Raw genomic sequence first — 22869 nt, 5'->3', positions numbered from 1 at the left:
TTTGCAATACTATTGTGATTCTGGCCTACGAGTCTGAATCACTGTCCACAATTCACTGGAGAAAGTTCTATTGAACTTTCTTAAATACTGCATTTTATTCAAACATTTATTGAAGTGTGCACAGTTCTTTAGTAAATGGTCTTTCCATTAAATTTAGAGTTTTCAGAGCTTTTTATGAAATGATAGCCTATTTATGACGTGCTAGGTAAAGATGATTCAACATTTGAAATCCAATCAATTGCAAGAAATATTTTAGAATAGTTCAAAGAGGTTGGTGGGTCCCCACTGGTAATTTGCACATTTTGAAAATGTCTAATTTTCCAGCTGGAAGCATCACTTGTATTTGTTGGAATTAGAGAACCATTTTTTGATCTAAGCAGCAAATGTTGAAATGGTACCTGTGGTCTTTCGAAGCTGGAGTACATTTGGAACAACGTCAATGCTCAAGGACAGCAGGCACTTTGCTGCCTCCTGTAACTTTTCGACACCATCTTCATGTTCAGAAATTTCTCCCTGAAGGACCTGTGATTTCAAAATGACACAATGACTCATTCACAATAAAATTAATATTTCTTTCTGTATATCTTAGATTTGCCGATACTTTGGTTAATTTCGATATTGTCTTGGGGTCAATGAGATAAACAGCCTGTGAAGACGATTCTATAAATTATCATAAATACCAACAACTCTCTGGCCTGCTTTGGGGTGAGGAGGCGAACATTTTCAAGGACCCAATAACCACAGGATATTGGAATTTTCTCAAACAACCAGCTCAAACTTTCTATTGATCATTACTCATTACTCATTAATGCTTCGAGGTATTTAATACGCCTGATGTTTGAGCATTTTCTGATTCTGTTGAGCTCATCATCTTTATCTTGTCTACATCTCTTGACCGGCCCTGAAGTCCCCTTGCAAACCATCAAGGTCACAAGAAAATATTTAAAAATGTTCTGATGCTTAGATTTACATCAGCATTGATAAAATAATGCTGAAGAACTCATTTGGCTTTTCACCACTAATGGACATAGATTTGGCTGCAGAGGGTTATTCTGCATTATCGCTTTTCGGCCTGTCCGTCTACTTTTACTCCGGATGACCCCTCTCCCCAATCCATCATCCTTCAAAAGTAAATATGTGTTCTCCCTCAGCAATCTGACCCATTTGCAACTCCTATTCCCACGAGCACTTAATGGACCACAGCTTTTCTCTTTTATTTTTTAATTTTTTTTATTTTTCACACCCTAAATCACATTAGCCATGATATACACTATTTCTTTTTCACACATATACAGTGACTTTTTCTCCCCCCCCCCTCCTCCCAAGCCACCCCCCCACCCCCCCCCTCATCCATTTTAGGTATACAATCTAGGTTGCATTAAGCCAGTCAGACAATGTTGTCATTCAACAAAAATACACCAGAAATTCTACTGAGTCCATTCTTTTCTTTCCTTCTCCTTCCATCAACTTAGGTAATGTTTGTCCCCGGTAGGTTCTCACTATTGTATTTAATGTAAGGCTCCTATACTTGTTCGAATATTTCAATATTATTTCTTAACCTATATGTTATTTTTTCTAATGGAATACATTTATTCATTTAAATTTAGTAGTTTCTTCCTTTTAATTTGGTTATGTATTCCATTAATATTTAAAGTCATATAGTTCAGCGTAGCCCTTTTATATTTTGTTTATCTTCTCTTTCCGTTTTTCCATCATTACCTTTCCTCCTTTTCCATTTCTGTTTTCTTATTTTCAACTCTTTATAAGACAACATTCCTACAACATCCAACATTTTCCTTATTCTCCTATTTCTATCTTATTTATCCCCAATCTCCCCTTCCCCTCCTGAGTTGTCCTTTATCCCTTGTCGGACAACCACATCTCCCCTCTCCATTTGGATTTGCGAATCCACTCGCAAGCGTCAACTGATTTTGCAGTGACCGCTATTTCCCCCCACCCCGCCCCCCCCAGAAAAGATTTCACTTTTCATATGTCACAAAGGTCACTCTTTTAATTCCCTCCTTATTCTCTCTATTCCATTACCTTCCCTTATTAATTCTTGTCTATACTATCTATATTTTCCTCTAAGTACAGATACATTCACGTATGCACATTGTCTCTATTCACTCTTATACCTCTTTACCCGCATACATATCAATCGTGATCATTTTTACTCTCATTACCCGTCTTCATCCCTCAGTCTATTTTTGTCTTTACCCACATACATATCAATCGTGATCATTTTTACTCTCATTACCCGTCTTCCTCCCTCAGTCTATTTTTGTAATTGTTCTGCAAATTTTTGTGCTTCTTCTGGATCCGAGAATAGTCTGTTTTGTTGTCCTGGAATAAATATTTTCAATACCGCTGGATGCTTTAGTATAAATTTATACCCTTTCTTCCATAAAATCGTCTTTGCTGTATTGAACTCTTTTCTCTTCTTTAGGAGTTCAAAACTTATATCTGGATAAATGAAGATTTTTTGCCCTTTATACTCCAGTGGTTTGTTGCCCTCTCTTACTTTTTCCATTGTCTTCTCCAGTACCTTTTCTCTTGTAGTATATCTTAGGAATTTTACTACAATAGATCTTGGTTTTTGTTGTGGTTGTGGTTTAGAGGCCAATACTCTATGTGCCCTTTCTATTTCCATTTCTTGCTGTAGTTCTGGACATCCTAGGGTCTTAGGGATCCACTCTTTTATAAACTCCCTCATATTCTTGCCTTCTTCATCTTCCTTAAGGCCCACTATCTTTATGTTATTTCTTCTGTTATAATTTTCCATTGTATCTATTTTTTGAGCTAGTAGTTCTTGTGTCTCTTTAGTTTTTTTATTAGATTCCTCCAATTTCTTTTTTAAGTCTTCTACCTCCATTTCTGCTGCTACTGCCCGCTCTTCCATCTTGTCCATTTTCTTTCCCATTTCTGTTAAGGTCATCTCTATTTTATTCATTTTCTCTTCTGTGTTGTTTATTCTTTTTCTTAAATCATTAAATTCCTGTGTTTGCCATTCTTTAAATGACTCCATGTATCCTTTAATAAGAGAAAGTACCTTCTTTATCTTGCCTTTCTTTACTTCTTCTATTTCACTGTACTCTCCCTCTTCCTCTTCTTCTTCCTCTGGGTTGGCCATCTGTTGTTTCTTTTTTGCCCTTTCCTTCTCTTCTTTCTTGTTTCTATTGTCTTCTGTGGTCTCTTCTTGCTGCAGGTGTTCTGCAGCTGTCGTTGCCGGCTGTGGAGATCGACACCCCAGCTGGTCCCCCCTCCCGTCGGTGTGTTTTTTTCATTCGCATCGCGCATGCGCGATTCCTCGCGCATGCGCGGTTGCGCACTTTTACTCGGCTCAGCGAGCCATTTTTGTAGTCCATTATTTACCGACCTGAGGGAGCGAGTTTCTCTCTCCGCAGCGGGCCTCTTCGGACAGGTAAGGCCTTCACCTTTTTCCTCCTTTGTCTTCTCTTCCTCTCTTCTTACCGTTGCTTTCAATTTTTCTTTTTTAGTCGCCATCTTCTTTCCACCTTTATACTCACTTTTCTGTAACTTTTATTTCTGTTCCTTTGTGTTTTCCTTTGTTTTTCCCGACTTTTCTGGAGAGGGCTGGAGTTCACCGTCCGGCTACTACTCCATCACGTGACTCCTCTCGACCACAGCTTTTCTCCATGACCATCAATCCCAGGCCATTTACTGCAATAAATGGTCCGACTTTTCTCTGACTGCATGAGCAGAAAAGCCCTCCACTTCAGAAAAGCAAAACTGGAACTAGTGATTTGTCTTTCTGATTCAAATTCCAATTCCTCAAACATCAACTCCAGTCAACATGATGCCATTAGTTTAGTTAATGATGGAGAAGGATAGGTCTGGGACTCGGATTGAGGTTCTAAATTGCAGAAAGGCCAATTTTGAGGAAATGAGAAAGGATTGAGAAGGTGTTGACCTGGAAAAGTATATGCGGGGTCAGTGGAAGACCTACAAAGGTGAAATTTGGAAAGTACAGACTTTGCATGTTCCTGTCAAGATTAACAGGCTTAGGAATCATTTGGAAGTAGAGAGGTGTGCAGCAGGTATAGACATCACAGAGCAAATGAGGTGCTTGAAGAGTATAGAAAATGCAAGAAAAATCCTCAATGAAGTTATCCTCAATGAAGATAGAAAGGCTATCTGGTTGATAATGCGGTAAATTGGATCAGCAAGTTTGCAGGTGACACTAGGATTGGAGGTGTTGTGGACAGTAAAGAAGGTTTTCAAAGCTTGCAGAGGGATCTGGACCTGTTGGAAACATGGGCTGAAAAATGGAAGATAGAATTTAATGCAGATGAGTGTGAGGTGTTGCATTTTGGAAGGACAAGCCAAGAAAGGACATACATGGTAACCAGTCGGGCAGTGAGGAGTACGATAGAACAGAGGGATCTGGGAATACAGACACCTCATTCTCTGAAAATGGTGTCACATGTGGATAGGGTTGAAAAGAGAACTTTTGGCACATTGACCTTGATCAATCAAAGGATAAAGTCTAATTTTCATTGGTGAGACCCAATTTGGATTATTGTGTGCAGTTTGGATCACCTAACTGCAGGAAGGATGGCAATTGTGCAGAGATTGACTTAGATGTGGCCTGGACGTCAGGAGCAGAGTTGTAGGAAAAGGTTAAACAGGTTATGATTTTATTCCCTGGAGTGTAGAATGAGGGAAGAATTGAGAGAGAGATTTAAAATGATGTGGAGGACAGAGTAAATATAGGTAGGCTTGTTCCACTGAGAGCAAGTGAAATACAAACCAGAGGACATGGGGTAAGGGTGAAGGGGATAAATTTAGGGGGAACATGAGGGAGAACGTCTTCACACAGAGTGAAGAGGTGGGAGAGTGGAACAAGCTGTCCGTTGAAGTGGTGACTGTGGGCTCAATTTTTAATTTGAAAAGAATTTGGACTGGTACATGGATGGGAGAGGTATGGAGGGCTATGGACTGGGTGTGTCAGAGGGCCTCGGCAGAAAAAGGGTTCGGAACAGACAAGAAGGGCCAAAGGGGCCTGTTTCTGTTCTGTAATATTGTAAGGTTCTATGGTTCGAATACTTCTTTGGAATAAATCAATCTCTGCCACTTTGCAAACAAATCTTACCTCCAAATGTGCTCCAAATCACCACTTTCCTCCCACCTCCCTTCCCCTGTTCCTGAAACCCCCATCTATGGAGTTATCGTCTCTGCACCTGATGATCCCATTAATGATTTGCTGAGATTTTTTGCTCTGCTGTTATAATCTTGGAGGTCGTCCAAAATTCTGCCACCATATCCTTAGTCACCAGGCCCCCATTAAACATGGATAAGGTCTGAGGAAACCCATACTGAAAATAGACACACAATGAGAGCAGAACTGTTTGGCTTCTTTGTTACAGTTTCCAATCTTGCCCCCACCATCTGGAAGCAAATTGGCTGTTGGATCTTCATCAGGCTCCCATTAAAACCTGATCAAGGTGGAATGAATGGAGCTCAACTTCCTATTTCAGGTGCCAAACTTACAACCTCCCATGTGGCCTTCACCACTGTTATTGGATGTGCACATTAACATTATTTCAAAGCATTAATTATTCTACTCGTAAATTAGATTAAGCAACATTACACAGTGATTTATGAAATAACAACTTTAATTTACCATGATATTTTCAAGTTCTTGCTGCAAGATTTCTGGATTAGAGATGGCCTCCAGCTGAACCATTCGTCTTTCTGTTTCAATTCTCTCTAGCCACAAACGCAGCTCATCTGCCTTCTCTTGCCATTGTTCAAACAACTTTTTGCCAAGACGGGATCCAAGTCCAATGCACTATAGAGTGAAAGAAATGAATGAGTATGTGGATTTTTAAAATGTACGATTTTGTGATGCTATCAAATATCGAGTGTCCAATCGATCCAAAATGAGTCAAGCGATACATTACTGGTCCATCACTTATGCCAACTATAATTTTTTTTGTTCCCTGCATCAAGTTTTTTGAGGGTCACAGACAAAAAGGCAATGTTCACTTCTCACCAAAGGTGAAATGCCTGTTACCCTGCCATACTGTTCCATTTTCTTATTATGTCAATAAATCTTTTAATTAATATTTTGAGTTTGCTTTCAAAATAAACTGATAGTCAGGAATATATCAGAAGCATTGAAAACCTTCACAAATTTAGTGTGTCAGTGAAGATTAGACAGAAATTCTTTTGGGGCTGGGCTTGTTCCAGCCGAACATGCTGCATTTCTGTTATGCCATTCAAGCCTCACCGTTGAGTTTAGGAATATTGAACCAGCGATGTGACCTTTGTGGATTGGACACATTACACCTTGTTCAGTGACAAATACACGTGGGAGGCCAGTCTGGAAAATCTTCGCCAGTTATGATCTGTTCGACATTTGATTTTATTAAAAGGAAATGAGATCACGACTTATTTTCTGCAATGGTCTCTGTCCAACTTGAGTGAGTTCGGCCACCAAGAGAGCTCCACAATACTGGAAAGATTTAATCATTGTTCCTGTTCTTCATGGGTATTATTAATAACAGCCGCAAACCTTTTCCAGAGCCACTCTTCTAAGACTAAAACTTACACAAGTTGCTCAGTCTATCAAAATGCTCTCAAGTTACTGATCTTAAGTAAAATTGGAGTTTAAATGCTATTAATCTAAAAAAAAAATGAAGATATGTCATACTTCTGATCGAAGTGTGTTGAAGCGAGCATCGGCGCTCTCAACCGTCTCCTCCACATGTTGGCTTATGGCATCAGGATCAATTTGGATCTTGTAGCTTTCAATTGCATTCCTGAATTCAAAGTGAAAGGCAGCATCGATGACACTTTTCCAAGATCGTCTGAGGTGTCTTAGATCCCCTTTGTGAAATTGAAGATCTTTGAAGAGGAATTGCTGCTTCTTAAGTTTGAATGTCAATGACGTGGAGTCAAATTCCCCAGCTTTAATCTTTGTTAGTTCCTTCTCCAAATAACTCATGAATGTTTCAAATTCATCGTGATCTGTTTAAAGGAATATAATGGTCAAATAGTTAAATGTTTTAAAGCATTCAAAATGGTCAAAAAATACCAGATTATCTAGACTTCGATACATTGACAGGATCCTGTAATAATTACAAGTTGGGGTTATTCCAAACCACATGTAGCTTTCTGTTGTCTTACTTAGAATTCTTTTCAACTCTCAGTAAATAGTATTTTATAGTAATCTGGAAAATAAATGAATACTTTCTCTCACCTTTTCGGAACTTCTGCAATTCTAGATGCAGATCCTCAATCACGTTTAATTGAGAATCTGCACTTGATAAAGCGGATTCGTACTCCTCCATCAAGACATTCAAGATCTCCTGCAGTGCAACTTCCTCGTCTCGCAAAGGGTCCTGGACATTTTGTTCCAGGAAAGTCTGAGCTGCCTCTGTGGCCAAAACCAACTCTTGCTCTTTCCGGGACAACTTTTGGTGATGTTCCTAGAAAAGAAACAATCCTAGGTTCATTTTTATTGCTCCAAGTTGTCTTGGGGGAGGTAAGGTTTCTATTTATTGCATTTGCAATTGAAATAAAATATTCAGGTTTCCCAATTTATTAAAAATCAGGGTACCAAAACACTCTTAAATACACACAGGAAACGTACTTCAAGTCCAGAAATCTAAATGGTTTTATGCTTTCGGAGGTTTAATCAACTACCTTGATCTACAATTCTTTGCTTGTGTCAAAGGATGAATCCTGCTGAGATGGAGTAGAATATATTCCATATTTAATTTGACTGACAAGAAAATAAATCCTCTCCTTCAGTATTTGTACACAGTCCCTTCCCCGTCAAACAGACTTACTTTAAACTTAAGCACATTAAACTTTTGTCATTTGAATGATCTCATCCTTATCTTTCCATTCAGGGATTTAATATTCTTTCATGATTTAAAAGAGAACACGTGAAATCTAACTAGAGTTGACTGTGATCTAGTCATGAGAATGTGAACTAATTTGTAACTGTGTAAGAATACACCCTTCTCACTGTAGTAACTGTCGTGCACCACTGTGGGGTGGATGTCTATGTATATGAGTGTGTGAACAGTTTCAAGAGATGGTGGATCTTCTTGTCTTTTTTTCTTCACTGGTATCACTGTTTCCTTCACCCCAGACTTGCACATCTTCGCCCAGTGGTTTGCTATGCCGTAGGCTCCACATTCAGAACCATATGCGGGGCAATCATTTTGGTCACGGAGGGGTGTTGTCTGCTGCCCTTCCTACAGGTCCTGGGGGTGGCACTTTTCTGATTGTATTTTTTATAGCATCAACCCTTCCTTCACTTTGCTGTGGGTGGGTCTGCATTGATAGGGATTTCATTTGTGTCCTCGTGGATTCGAAGACTCTGCCTGTTTCTATATCTTTGGCCAGTTTCAAGCTATCCTTCCCTATAAGAGACTTTTGCATTCAGGATGGGCATATTAGTGGATCAGCTAATCTTTCCTCTATATCCTTCCATCTGCATTTTGCAGCATTAATTTTTGGTGTAGTAAGGAAGTTAGTAACAGTCTCATCAGTCTCTTACACAAAACCTTGAAATTCATTGCATTCAAGTCTAGGATTAGAGCTGAGTTCAAGGTGAGAAACAACCTTTGCAAATATCTGCTCTGGATCATTTTTCTCCACCCCGTAAGCTCTCAGCTATTAAATAAGTCACGGCCTGGCTCCCCTATCCAGACATGTATAGCACTAACCTTCTCCTCGCTGTTGCATTTTTAAAATAGCTTTTCACTGCTAAATTGTACATCTGCTGAAACGTTTTCAACGATTCAACAATATCTTCAGCCTCCCGTCCATCACTGGGTGAACTGCTGTTGCACCAGCCATTCATTTTCAGGTGTACTTTTTCTCTTCTTCCCCTTCAGATTTCAGTCACTTCCAATCCATTTTATAGTTTTATTCTTGTTCTCTCAGACCGACCACTGCCAACATGTTCTGTCTCCGTGTTACCTGGGAGGATTCTTAAATAACTTAGAGATGCAAGATTCAAATAACAGAAGGGAGTTTACTTACTGATGCCTTCTACCATCTCAGGAAACTGTTCACACTCATACTCATGTATAGGTGCCCCCCAGTAGTGCACGACGGTTACCACAGTGAGAAGGGTGTATTCCTAGGAAGTTACAAAAGAGTTCACATGATCCTGACGAGATAACACACCCGTCTCACTGTCGTAAATGTCGTGCACCAATGTGGGGTGCATGTCTATGTGAGTATGAACATTTCCTGGCATGGTGGAAGGCATCAATAAGTAAAATCTCTTCTGCTATTTGAATCTTGCATCTCTAAGAAGATGCAAGATTCAAATAGCAGAAGAGATTTTACTTCTGCTATTTAAGAAGCCTCCCACACAGAGACATAACGGTGACTTTATTGTATTTATCTTTACCTTTTTGTTCAACATCCTTTGGATTTTACAAGACTTTATTCAAGTCGCCTTATTCCAAAACAAACCAGGCTGTCAAGCACACACAGGGCAATAATTTGCATACATGTTAAGCAATGCTTTACGAAAAGAAGATAAGACCAATTGGCAAATGTTTAAAGATCTTTGCTCTTTTTTAACGATGAAAATCTGACTTGAGCACTGCATATTAAGGAATGACAAACATGAAAATCTATCCCCATTTTAGTGAAAACATTCTGGGTAATTATCATTTTCACATTAGTACTTCAAGATGCAGGTGTCCCTGCCAGGGCCCAAACTGATTAGTTCTGCCTCACTGCCGGCAATGTCATCATGGACCACCTTCTTGAATAGCTGTCATGCTACTTGTCAAGGTCTTTCTACAAAGTTATAAGGTTGGGAGTTCTGAATTTAGCCCCTGAGAAGGGATAGGAGTGTAAAGGGGAATCAGCAGGTAGTAATGTTCCTACAGACCTACCGCACGTCCCTGTCCATGTCAGGTGGCACCTCTTTGGACATATTCTTGGAGTCGAGTAGATGTCGTTCACTCCGTTGATAGGATACAGGACCACCTCAGTGGAGAGAATGAATGGAGGGCCAATCAAGCCAACTGCTTTGCTCTGCTGTTAAGGTCCTTGGGCCCTTTGGGAATTGTGCTCATCCAGTCAAGTGCGGAGCAAAGGTTCGCCACCTACTGCTTGACAGGTAGCCTCTGATCTGCTTTGGTAATTACAGTACTCAAAATGGCTGGTCTATGTTAGGACCACAGTGAGAAGGAGACCTGGAGTCATGTGACAACACCCAAATGAAGTACCATTATGCAGGTTATTGGTGAACAATGCCACTTTATGTCACAGTGTGTGGGCCACACTTTCCATCGGGCAGCTGATTATTAAAGTATGGCTCTGTCCTGCTTTTGGTAGATGGACCAGATACCAGAAGAATTTGCCACTTTGTCAGAAGGATGTCAGTGGATCAACTGTGACAAGAGGTGCAAAAAAATCTAGACTGAACTTCTTCAGTACTTCGAATGTGATGGAGTCTGGTCCTATTTGCACTTGGTGTTCCAAAGTAAAATAAATGGGGTGAAAGTGATTTCTGTGATGGTGTCGGAAGAACCTGATGGAACATGCTAGAAAGTGTCTTAACCCCAACTTTGTTATTCAGAAGCTGAGGACTACCTCCACTGAGAATGAGGAGACCCTTGGTCCCTCTTTTCCTGTTTACTGTTCATGATCCAGCCGGAAGGATGACAGAGCTCAAATTTCATCAGCGGTTAATTCTGTCTTTGGAATGTTATTTTTTTTTCTGCATTGCCTGCCCACTGTCCAATGTTGTAAGATTATCAGTCTGGCACCTCATGTGCATCTGCATTCCCTATTAAACCATGGTGATGACTTGTCTTGGTTGTAATGGGAGAACTAACGATGGTAAGTAACACTTTCCTGCTGCAAATGTTAAAGGCCCATCGTACCTTTTGGCCACTGTGATTCCAGCTGTCAATTTATTCTGAATCTATCCCATTTAGCACAATGGTGCTACCACACATCAGAATTGAGGGAGCCCCTGGAGAAACATGGGATGGATCTTTCTGCTCCTGCTGTCACCAACAGTTGCTTCAACAACAGGAAAATTGTGGTAGTGAGGGGGTGTAGCCTTACTCACTCTCTTTTCCAAACCAATCCCTAGATCTGCACAAGGATCTGGCCTGGTTGAGTGGACGAACAGTGACGTTGCTACGCCAGAATTCATTCCGGTGGTGTATGCTTCCTCAACCCTTATTGGTTGTGAATAGCTTGCATGGCCCATTCAATGGGTTATAAAGAGTTAATCACATGAGTGGGTGCTGGAGTTATCAAAATAGGGGAGGAGGTTCTTCCCTTTACAACATCAAGATCCACATTATCTGAGAATACAGCATTACTGAGGTGAAGAGTTTTTGTTAAGAAGCTGCCATGGTGAGATTGTTAGTGAAGGGCCTCTGTGACCATCGTCAATCACTGCCCCTTCACTAGTGAGTTAATCATATTCCCGTCATCTCTCATCACTTGCGTGACTGGGCCAGAGCAAAGAACAGAAAGTAGGACTGAGTTAGAAAGAGGATCTGCTAGATCTTTGAATAGGATTGGGAGAAGATCGTCAAAATTCAATTCAACATTATTTAGAAATTGTGTTAGTCATTATTTAAGTGAATTTTATTTAGTCGCCTTTCATCAAATCTGTACTGATCAGAGGTTCTGATGAAAAGTCCAATCCAAAATAGTTTTACAATTGTTCGAATATACACTTATCCAAAACACCTGGAAGTGTTCATACCTTCAGGCCTTGCTGGTGGTCATTCAGTCTTTCGCCCATCTCAGCAAATGACCCCATCGCATCGTCCTCTTCCTCCATCTGGAAACCATCACCTAATGCGTAGAATTCGTCTTCGGTGATATGAACTCCATAGTGACCCTCGACTGCCAACCATTTCAGAAGATCACCTACTGTCTTCTTATGTTTTTGTAGGTGATCTTCTGTTGTTTCCTACAAATTGCAAAATCCTGTTAGTTTGAAGACGTGTTGTACTTTCCTGGCAGCAATTCCATATTCCCTCATCTATTTGCAAACCCTTGGGATTGAGGAGGATGTGAAACCACTTGAGTGGAAGATGCCTGTTTATAAACAGGGGCCATTCCACACCATTTCATCGGAATATGCACATGGGCAACACGTGGTCTTGCCCAGTCTTGGATCAATACGAAAAGGATGGAAAATACTAAAGACCAGCCTCCTATGCACACACACGGGCATCGACGGAATTCCGCTTCATCATTTCCCTGCTCATGTCTCCCTAACACTGCCTTCATTTCTCGGGCCCCTTCGTCTAATCCCTCCCCTTTCATTTCAAAGGCCTTCTCTGCGTCTAAAGCAACTGCTACTGTTGGCGCTTTACTCCCTTCTACTGCATGAATTAAGTTAATAAATTTACAAATATTGTCTGTTGTGCGTCTTTTTTTAATAAATCCAGTTTGGTCTAGATTTACCATTTTAGGTACATAATCTGCTAATCTGTTTGCTAATAGTTTAGCTATTATCTTATAATCTGTGTTAAGTAATGATATTGGTCTATATGATGCTGGTGCGAGTGGATCTTTCCCTTGCTTTGGTATTACTGTAATTATTGCTGTTTTACATGAATCTGGTAAGCTTTGTGTTTTGTCAATCTGGTTGATTACTTCCAGGAGGGGAGGAATTAATAAATCTTTAAATGTTTTATAGAATTCTATTGGGAATTCATCCTCTCCTGGTGTTTTATTATTTGGTAGTTTTTTTTTATTATCTCTTGTATTTCTACTATTTCAAATGGTTCTGTTAATTTATTTTATTCCTCTATTTGTGATTTTGGTAGTTCAATTTTAGTTAAAAATTCATCTATTTTGCCTTCTTTCCCTTCGTTTTTAGTTTGGTATAATTGTTCATAGAATTCTCTAAAGTTTTCATTGATCTCCGTTGGATTATATGTGATTTGTTTGTCTTTTTTCCTTGATGCCAATACAATTTTCTTAGCTTGTTCTGTCTTAAGCTGCTATGCTAGGATTTTGTGCGTTTTTTCCCTTAGTTCATAATATTTCTGTTTTGTCTTCATTATGTTCTTCTCCACCATATATGTTTGTAGTGTTTCATATTTTATTTTTTGATCTGCCAATTCTCTTCTTTTAGTTGTATCTTCCTTCATTGCTAATTCTTTTTCTATATTTACTATTTTCCTTTCCAACTGCTCTGTTTCCTAATTATAGTCCTTCTTCATCTTGGTTACATAACTTATTATTTGCCCTCTAATGAACGCTTTCATTGCATCCCATAGTATAAACTTATCTTTCACTGATTCGTATTTATTTCAAAGTACATTTTAATTTGTCTTTCAATGAATTCTCTAAAATCCTGCCTTTTAAGTAGCATGGAGTTTAATTTCCATCTATACATTCTTGGAGGGATGTCCTCTAACTCTGTTGTCAATATCAAGGGTGAATGGTCCGATAATATTCTAGCTTTATATTCTGTTTTTCTTACTCTATCTTGCTTACGAGCTGATAACAGAAATAGGTCTATTCTTGAGTATGTTTTATGTCTACCCGAATAATATGAATATTCCTTTTCCTTTGGGTGTTGTTTCCTCCATATATCCAAAAGTTGCATTTCTTGCATCGATTTAATTATAAATTTGGTTACTTTGTTCTTTCTGTTAATTTTTTTCCCAGTTTTATCCATATTTGAATCCAAATTAAGGTTGAAATCCCCTCCTATTAATATGTTCCCTTGCGTATCTGCTATCTTCAAAAAAATATCTTGCATAAACTTTTGATCTTCTTCGTTAGGTGAATATACATTGAGTAGATACCAAAACTCCAAATATATCTGACATTTTATCATTACATATCTCCCTGCTGGATCTATTATTTCCTCTTCTATTTTAATTGGTACATTTTTACTGATTAATATAGCTACTCCTCTTGCTTTTGAATTATACGACGCTGCTGTTACATGTCCTACCCAATCTCTCTTTAATTTCTTGTGCTCCAATTCAGTTAAATGTGTTTCTTGCACAAATGTTATATCAATTTTTTCTTTTTTCAGTAAATTTAGCAGTTTCTTCCTTTTGATTTGGTTATGTATTCCGTTAATATTTAAAGTCATATAGTTCAACGTAGCCATTTCAAACTTTGTTTATCTTCCCTTTCCGTTTCTCCATCATCACCTTTCCTTCTTATCCATTTCTGTTTTCTTGTTTTGAACACTTTATAAGACAACATTTCTAAAACATCAAACATTTTCCTTATTCTCCTATTTAAAACTTCTTTAACCCCATTCTCCCCTCCCCCTCCTGAGTTGCCCTTTATCTCTTGTTGGGCAAACACATCTCCCCTCTCCATTTGGATTTGCGAATTCACTCGCAAATGTCAACTGATTTTGCAGTGACCGTAACTCATCCCCACCCAGCCCCCCCCGGAAAAGATTTCAATTTTCATATGTAACAAAGGTCACTCTTTTAATTCCCTCCTTATTCCCTCTATTCCCTTTCATTCCCTTATTAATTCTTATCTATACTCTATATATTTTCCTCTAAATACGTATACATTCATGTATATACACACATACATACACATCTACATATATATATATATATATATATATATATATTTCTTTTTATATATATATAATATATACATACATATACCCATATACACACATACATATAGTTCGTGGTCATTTTTACTCTCATTACATGTCTTCATCTCTCTGCTTGTTTTGTAGTTGTTCTGCAAATTTTCGTGCTTCCTCTGGATCCGAGAATAGTCTGTTTTGTTGCCCTGGAATAACTATTTTAAGTACCGCTGGGTACTTTAACATAAATTTATATCCTTTTTTCCATAAGATCGTTTTTGCTGTATTGAACTCCTTCCTCTTCTTCAGGAGATCAAAACTTATGTCTGGATAGAAAAAAAATTTTTGACCTTTGTATTCCAGTGGCTTTTTGTCTTCTCTTATTTTCTTCATTGCTTTCTCCAATATATTTTCTCTTGTATATCTTAAAAATTATACTAAAATGGATCTTGGTTTTTGCTGCGGATGTGGTTTCGGGGCTAATGTTCTATGTGCCCTCTCTATTTCCATTTCTTCCTGTAATTCTGGTCTTCCTAGGACCCTGGGGATCCAATCTTTTATAAATTTTCTCATATTCTTGCCTTCTTCATCTTCCTTAAGGCCCACAATCTTTATATTATTTCTTCTAATGTAGTTTTCCATTATATCTGTCTTCTGAGCTTACAGCTCATGTGCCTCTTTAACTTTTTTATTAGATTCTTCTAATTTCCCTTTTGTCCTTTACTTCCATTTCTACGATTATTTCTCGTTCTTCCACATTCTCCACTCTTTTTCCTATCTCTGATATGACCATTTCTATTTTATTCATTTTTTCTTCTGCATTCTTAATTCTTCTTTTTATCTCATTAAATTCTTGTAATTGCCATTCTTTCACTGATTCCATATAGTCTTTGAAAAAAGATACATCCATTGTCTTGCCTTTCTCTTCTTCTTCTACTTCTTTCTGTTCTTCTTCTTCTTCTTCCTCTGGATTGACCATCTGTTGTTTCCTTGTTTTCTTTTTACCATCTTCTTTCTTGTTGTTGTTATTGTCTCTGTTCTGCACCAGCTGCTGTGCTGCAGGTGTCTCTCTCAGCTGTGGAGATGGACTCCGCAGCTGTTTCCCCCTCCCGTCAGTGTGTTTTTTTTCTTGCGCGGTTGCGCACTTTTACTCGGCTCTGTGAGCCATTTTTGTAGTCCCGAGCCCGGGACTTCCACTGACCTGAGGGAGCGGGCTTCTCTCTCCGCGGCGGGCCTCCTCGGATAGGTAAGGCCTTCACCTTCTTCTTCCGACGTTTTTTCTTCTTCTCTTCTTCCCGTTGTTTTCGACTTTTCTCTCTTCGCTGCCATTTTCTTCTCACCTTTATTTTTACTTTGTTTTAAATTTTAATCTTGTACCTTTGTGTTTTGTGCGTTTTTTAACTTTTCCGGAGAGGGCTGGAATTCCCTGACCGGCCACTACTCCATCACGTGACTCCCCCCATCTGGATCATCTTCAGCTGTCATCATTTTCTTAGTCACAGACCTAGTTACCGCACATGCAGGATATATCTCACCATCCTCTCTAACCACATCCTTACTAGGCCAATTTGTCAATCTTAAAACTGACCCAACTTTATTCTCTGACAAATCATTCCCCAGCAAAAACGAGACACCTTGCATGGGTAACTCCTACTACAACAGTTCCTTTGACTAATTCTGAATTTAGCACAACCTTGTGAAGCAATATTGACCCTACCTCATCTCCAACACCTTTAATCAAAGTTGTCTCCTCTGTGTCTGTCCTTTGATCCACAGTTAAAACGGTTTCTAACAACAATGACTGAGCAGCCTCAGTATCTCTAAGAATGTTAACTGGAACCTGTGGTTCTCCCTCCTTTATTGAGACAAAGCCCTCTGACACAAAAGGCTTGAAAACATCCATGACCTACTGATCAGGTTATGCACCTCTGCTCTCCTTAAATTCCACTGTTTCTGTATACATGGTTCTGGTTAAACCTGTTTTTACCTTTTCTGTTTCAAGACTAGACAGTCACACGACCAGCTTTCTTACACAAATGGCATATAAATACAGAAGTTCTGTCCTTTCCTACCTTTCCTTCATCTTTTTACTGAACATTTTCTCCAGACTTTATTTCAGCCCTACTATCCTGCTCCATCCTAACCTTATGAACAGGTTTATTAATCTGGTCCACATGAGCTCTCTGAAAATGCCTATTATTCTGGAATGTCCTTTTGTGAGTCTTCCTCAACAAATTTTCCTTCACATGTAATATTTCACTATTATAATCCTCTACGTTTGTACTTTTCTCATCCAATGTTTAACTTCAACAATTTTCAATGCCTCAGAAATAGCCATCAGTTCCTATTTTCTCACCTTCTGCAGTTCTGCAGGTGATGGTTGTAACAAAAATGTATCAACATCCATTGCTGCAGTTTTTCCAGACACAAGCTTTCTGTAAGCTTGTAAAAATAGCCTGCAAAAACATCCCAATCAACTAATAAATCATGAAACTGCAATGTTCAAATCTTAAAGGATGAGCCCCCATAAAATGTTACGGAGTCCAGATGACCCCAAAAACCAGTAGCAATAGATATGCACGACCACACAGGGTTATTTAAACAAAAGTAGTTTAGAATTTTATTTGAACATGAAAACAGAATTGAACTTTAACTTATTACTTAACCTATCTAACCCACTTAATCCGCCCTCAAATACTAAGTGCAGGTGAGTGTAATGTGTATTGAAGATTAGAAAAGTTCTTTGAATCACAGTCCTGGTTGCAGGCAATTCTTGCAACAGTGCTCATACATTAGCATTAACAAAGTTCACCAAGCTTTGGTGTTTAACAGACAAATGGTTACCACTCAGAAGGGCTCTTGCTGGTTTTCAGAGAGAGAGATTCCATTTCCAGAGCATCTGCAACTGATTTCTTCTTAATTAGTCTTTCTGACAGAACTTGCCCCCTTCAGGGTTCTCCGGATGATCCTTTTTCTTTCAGGTCATCTTTCAGACCACCAGTCTTCTCCTTTCACCAGGCAGCCTTCCAAAGTTTGGCAGCTTGTCCCTCTGGAACAGATTTCTCTGACTCCTTCTCTCTCACTCCCTCCCTCTCTGAGAGCAAAGCTGTTCTAACTCTGCCTGCTAACGCCACATGCTCTCCTAGGCAAGCTGTATGTGGATACTTTGTTGCTCCTTTGCAAAAAGCAGGATGCAATAATCCTGCTAAAATTCTGGCTTTTCAAATGTGTGTGTGTGGAAGCTGCTCGAGTAATTCATTCCAAGCTACCTCTAAAACTCTTGTCACACTGCACATTCAGAGATCTGAGAAGAACCCTTGGCCGAGCCAACTTTGCTTGAAAGTAAACAACAATCACTAGCGATCTGTGGTCGTCTCAGCCTTCCTTAAGATAGGTTGCAGACACCACCTTATCAATTAGTGCATTGGATCAGGTAGTGCCGGAAATACACAGAGAAGCCGCTGTGTGGAGATTTCACAGAAATACAGTTTAGAAGCAGGAAAGGATCAGATGTTATTGAACAACAATGAAAGGAACTATTAGCATGTGGTCTACAAAGTAACCTTCTTTTTATATACTTTATTTAAAATCAAATTCAAAATCCACAATAAAATACATCATATTAACATACAATAATTTCCCCATATATACCCCCCTCCCATCCCCTCTCTTAGCTCCCTCCCATCCTCTACAACCTCAAACTAAAGAAACAAACCATCATAGTCGGGTTTGATGTCACCAATCAACCATGACATATTTAGACCCATACATTTCACAGAGGGACCCGCACATTAACAAAAACGGTAGACGCATGGCGTAAATTGTAAGTTATCTTTTCCAATGGAATACATGATTGCAATTCCATGTCCCATCTCTGAATACTTAATTCAATTTAATCTTTTCAGGTTATAGCTTTACATTTTCTCGCTACTGCCTATTCCAACTGAATAAATGCAATTTGAAATGTATCCAATTTCATTTCCAAACTCCATTTTACTTCATATGTCCCAATAAAAATTCCATAATTCCATTCAGAAAGGGTTTCACCTGATCACCTAACCATACTGAATGTAAAAAAGACCCTATCTATTCCCCACATTGAAAACACATATCCAAAGAGATAAATCTATACCTCTTCAACTTCTCAGGTGTTAAGTAAAGTTGATGAATAAAATTATAATGAACGAATCTTTATCTTACGTTTACTGGCTTAGTCACACTGTCCTCACATAATGTCATCCAATCATCCTGAGAAATTAAAACCGACAGATCCTTCTTCCTTTTACTTCTCACTTTATAAATATCCGACTTAGGCATCTTATTTTGTAATAAAGCATACATTTGTGTAATCAATCCCCTTTCCCCTCCTTCAATAATTGAACATTCAAATCTCTTCCTTCGAGGTAATCTCAAACTGTGTCCAAAATTATCTAGTAACAAAGTTGGTAACTAAGCATGGACCTGATCCATATTTTTCATTCCATCATTGATATGAAACAAAATTTCCAGCTTCATAACAATCTTCGGCCAAGATAATACCTTTCTTTTCCCAAATATTCAGGAATACGTGATTTATTTTTATACAAAGCTTATTTTAATACAAAGGGTTTTAGCCGAAATTTTGCCCTCAGCACCAATAGCAACGTTGGTCCGATACCATATTTCCATGAAATGTTTTAACACCGGTAAAGGATAATTTTGGAAAAGTTGAGCATTCCATTTATAAATAAACTGTATCATTCTTTGTTCATGAAGCTGAGCCATTTGGATTTTAGCCCAACGTAAACATTGTTGTGATCCAACCATTCTATTAATAAACTTGAATTGTGCCGCTTCATAATAATCCTGAAAATGTGGTAATTATAAAACTCCAAGTCAATTTTTGTATAGATACTCTTGCCAATTTACCTTTTCATAATAAAGATCTTCCCAGCACATGGAAATCCTTAAAACCTTTTAGGAATCCCACATGTAATTGATTGACAAAAATACTGAATACGGGGGAAAACATTCATTTTAAAACACTGTCGTGATGGACACAACCAAGAAAGACTCAGCCACCACATTGAAAGCCATTAATGACGTTTTTATTCAAATTCAGCCAACGCCCGCTTAAGGGCAGCCTAAGCTCAGTCACCTCGTGCATTGTGATATCAGAATCGCTGCCCCAGGCGTGCGCTGGGCAGGTGACTTGAGGCAGGGAAAAAACCTTGACAGCGCCATCTTCCCATGGCTGCTCCGCCATGTGGCGTTATACACCATGGGAGACTGCGCCGCCACATCGCCCTATTAAAGTTATCAGTAAATCTTTCCACCTATTTAAATCTAATTTAATTTTATGCTATAATAGTCTATAATTCAACTCATATAAATGATTATAATTATCATCTACATTTATCCCAAAATACTTAATTTTATCCAACCGCTTAAATGTAACAATATCTGCAGTTTGCAAAATCCATTCTTGTCAAAGGCATCATTTCACTCTTATCCCAATTAACCTTATATCCTGATAATGCACCACACTGTTCCAACCTTGCATGTAACCTTCCTAACGACTGCGTAGGATTTGTTAAATATATCAAAGCATCATCGGCAAATAAATTCATTTTATACTCTTCCTCATTTGCCTTAATATCTTTAATATCACCATCTTGTCTAATCATTCGCGCTAACGGTTCAATAACCAAAGCAAATAAAGCCGGTGACAAAGGACACCCTGTCAAGTTGATCTAGATAATATAAAGGAAGAAGATACTTGTCCATTTGTCACCACTCTAGCCAATGGATTTTTATATAAGGCCTTCACCCAACCAATAAAGAGTGGCCCAAATTTAAATTTTTCCAATACCTTAAACAAAAATCCCCATTTTACTCTGTCTGCAAGGTAACCTTGATTAGAGAGAGGCATTAGATTAGATGTATTTTTTAGATTTAATTTTTCGAGTTGTTTTCTTTTTCTTTTTATTCTTTTGTTTTGTACAATTTATTTCAATAAATGGGTTCACCATATAGATTATTTCTTATTACATTACAACTCCGATTATCTGAAAGGGCTGTGACCAACCGGCTGCTGCCGAGAGGCCGCTCTCCTGGACGACGGCAGGACAAGGAATTCTTCCAACCACTTGCTGGGAGTGAGTGGTGTGCAGTTTGATGGGAGAATTGGAGAGAAAAGTCAATAGGGGAAGGTAAAGAAGGAATAGAAAAAGAGAGGGGAGGGAGTTACCTGAAACGAGAACAATCGATGTTCTAATTTCACGTGCAACAATTTTTTTTTCAACCTGAGAGGTTAGTTTGTCTCTGAAAAATATTTCAGATAAATGCAGATTCCTGATTTGTTTTGGATATCTTCATTTATTTGAATTTTTGTAAACTTTTGGATAAATGAGGATTTCAGCAAATCTGATTTTGGATGATTGGAGTTGGAGTGTAATTGTTTTGGAGGTTAACAAGTCATCCTGAATGTAGTTTCATTAACTTTGTTTTCTTCGCGTGTCCTTACTCGTAATGGAATGAATTGTCACGTGGTTTTCAGATTTCTGTATGTATGCTTATATGTTAAACTCAATAAAAACATTTTACCAAGAACAAGCATGTGGTCTTGCAGGTAAAAGTCACAGTTAAAACTTAATGACTATTTTCAAATCCACTGCAAAGCATTATCTTCATCATGTGAACCATGGCAGTGAACAGAACAAAAGTATCTGGAAAAAGCAAGGCAAAACACCTTTCAGGATTGGCCCAATGAACATTGGTTCAAGGGTTGCTGAAGGCATTGCAACTGAACACATGGCACAGGGTCAATCCCCAGAGACATTCAGATTTTACACCTATACACTCAAGGCTGAGGTTTCTGACTTGAATTTGATGAAAGGCAAACCACAGATTCTTGGTGCATCTTTACGAAGAACACTCTTGTTTTGATTTCAGCCAGAAAACCAGGACTCCAGTCTTTCATCAGTCTTTCTTCCAGGGCAGAAACCAAAGGAAAGGGCACATTCTTCTGGGGTTCCTTGGTTAATATTTACTCTTAAATCACCATGGCAGAAACACAGAACATAGAACACTGCAGCATAGTACAGGCCCTTCAGCCCTTGATGTTGTGCCAACCCATATATTCCTTCCTAAAAAAAGCACTAAACTCTCCCTACTCCAAAACAATAAAGAGAATTTAATTCCTGCCTTTGACAGCCAATTGTTCCCAGAAGAAATATTGAAAATAATTATACTTCAAATGTAACAACAGAAAATGTTGGAAATAGTCAGCAGGTTGGTCACCTCCTGACTTGCTGGGAGTTTCCAGCCTTTTCTGTTCTTATTGAAATATCCAGTAATTCCAGTTTTATCATTTACACTTTAAACCTTGGGGATCCTTTGTGCTGTGAAAGGAAAGAGAATGTTTTTCATTTTAATTTACAAAAATAAGACTATCTTGACCCATTTATTAAGTAGGAATGTATAAATTCCAAGTAGGATTCACTTGTTGATGACCTTGTTTAAGTTTCAGAATAAATGAAGCACCCAATCTGTAGATGCTTTGGAAAAAGATAAGACAAAGCGTAACTGATTTACCAACACTGAATTGGAGATAATTAGCTGCGAAACACCAAGCTCTCCTTATAGGATGAGTGTCTGATGTTTACGTGAGTAATGAACCTTGTGCACACAGTACAACTTATGTTCATTTCGACATTGCCTCATAGAAGGTTTCACACGTGACCGAGAGTACCTGCTGCGTGTTTTCTTCCCTGCGGTCGACATTGAAGTCTGACGATTCCTCCGCAGCAACTCGGGAATGAAACCACCTGCCTCTGATCTTCTTGCAGCAGTTGCACGTCATTCTTTTCCGAGGAGTGAGGGATCTCCTACTCTGCTCCTCTTCCCCAGCCACTCGTGCCACTCGTAGACAGCACAAGGCATTGCCCATTCTCCTGCAAGTCACACACGAGGTGTTTCCAGTGACGTGTGATGTAGTAATTCAAATACGTCACCACCGTGAGCCTCACTTGGCCAAAAAGCCCTGGTATTCGGCAAAGACTGTGCCACGCGCTCGCACCACGTTCAACCCTCACAATGAACACGACTGCAGTCTCAGCAACTGGGTTTGCTGGCTGTGTGATGTCATCAATGGGTTTATTGTTACACAATAATACAGAAAGACAAGTGAAACCATGGCAATCTCCCAATATTTACTCTCTCGCTATGATGTCACAATGAGACCCCAACCCCCCCACATTCTCGGAATGAATGTACTCAAGGGGCAGTTTATATTTGAGGGTCTCCCGCCAACCATTGTTGTCGGG

General features: G+C 38.9%; 1 protein-coding gene across 3 annotated transcripts in view; it reads right to left on the bottom strand.

Moving 5' to 3' along the window:
* The window catches only part of LOC138750466 (microtubule-actin cross-linking factor 1-like), a 33486-nt gene extending 10821 nt beyond the window's left edge, over window positions 1–22665 (bottom strand). Inside the window, exons 1-6 of one of the 3 annotated variants that reach the window (XM_069912528.1) lie at window positions 22296–22665; window positions 11735–11944; window positions 7226–7454; window positions 6677–6993; window positions 5645–5812; window positions 399–522 (exon numbers count right to left, since the gene is read on the bottom strand). In XM_069912528.1, coding sequence (XP_069768629.1) covers window positions 399–522; window positions 5645–5812; window positions 6677–6993; window positions 7226–7454; window positions 11735–11944; window positions 22296–22493 — 1246 coding nt within the window. In that variant the 5' untranslated portion in view covers window positions 22494–22665. Of the gene's footprint in view, window positions 1–398; window positions 523–5644; window positions 5813–6676; window positions 6994–7225; window positions 7455–11734; window positions 11945–17407; window positions 17966–18763; window positions 19641–22295 lie in introns of those variants that run through there. The other 2 variants (XM_069912529.1, XM_069912530.1) reach the window with 2 other exon arrangements.
* Between the last annotated feature and the right edge of the window lie 204 nt (window positions 22666–22869).

This window comes from Narcine bancroftii, unplaced genomic scaffold (genome assembly GCF_036971445.1).
Source record: "Narcine bancroftii isolate sNarBan1 unplaced genomic scaffold, sNarBan1.hap1 Scaffold_152, whole genome shotgun sequence".
Classification (NCBI taxonomy): Eukaryota; Metazoa; Chordata; class Chondrichthyes; order Torpediniformes; family Narcinidae; genus Narcine; species Narcine bancroftii.
The sequence above is the reverse complement of the archived record's forward strand: the minus strand, read 5'-3'. Positions and strand labels throughout refer to the sequence as shown.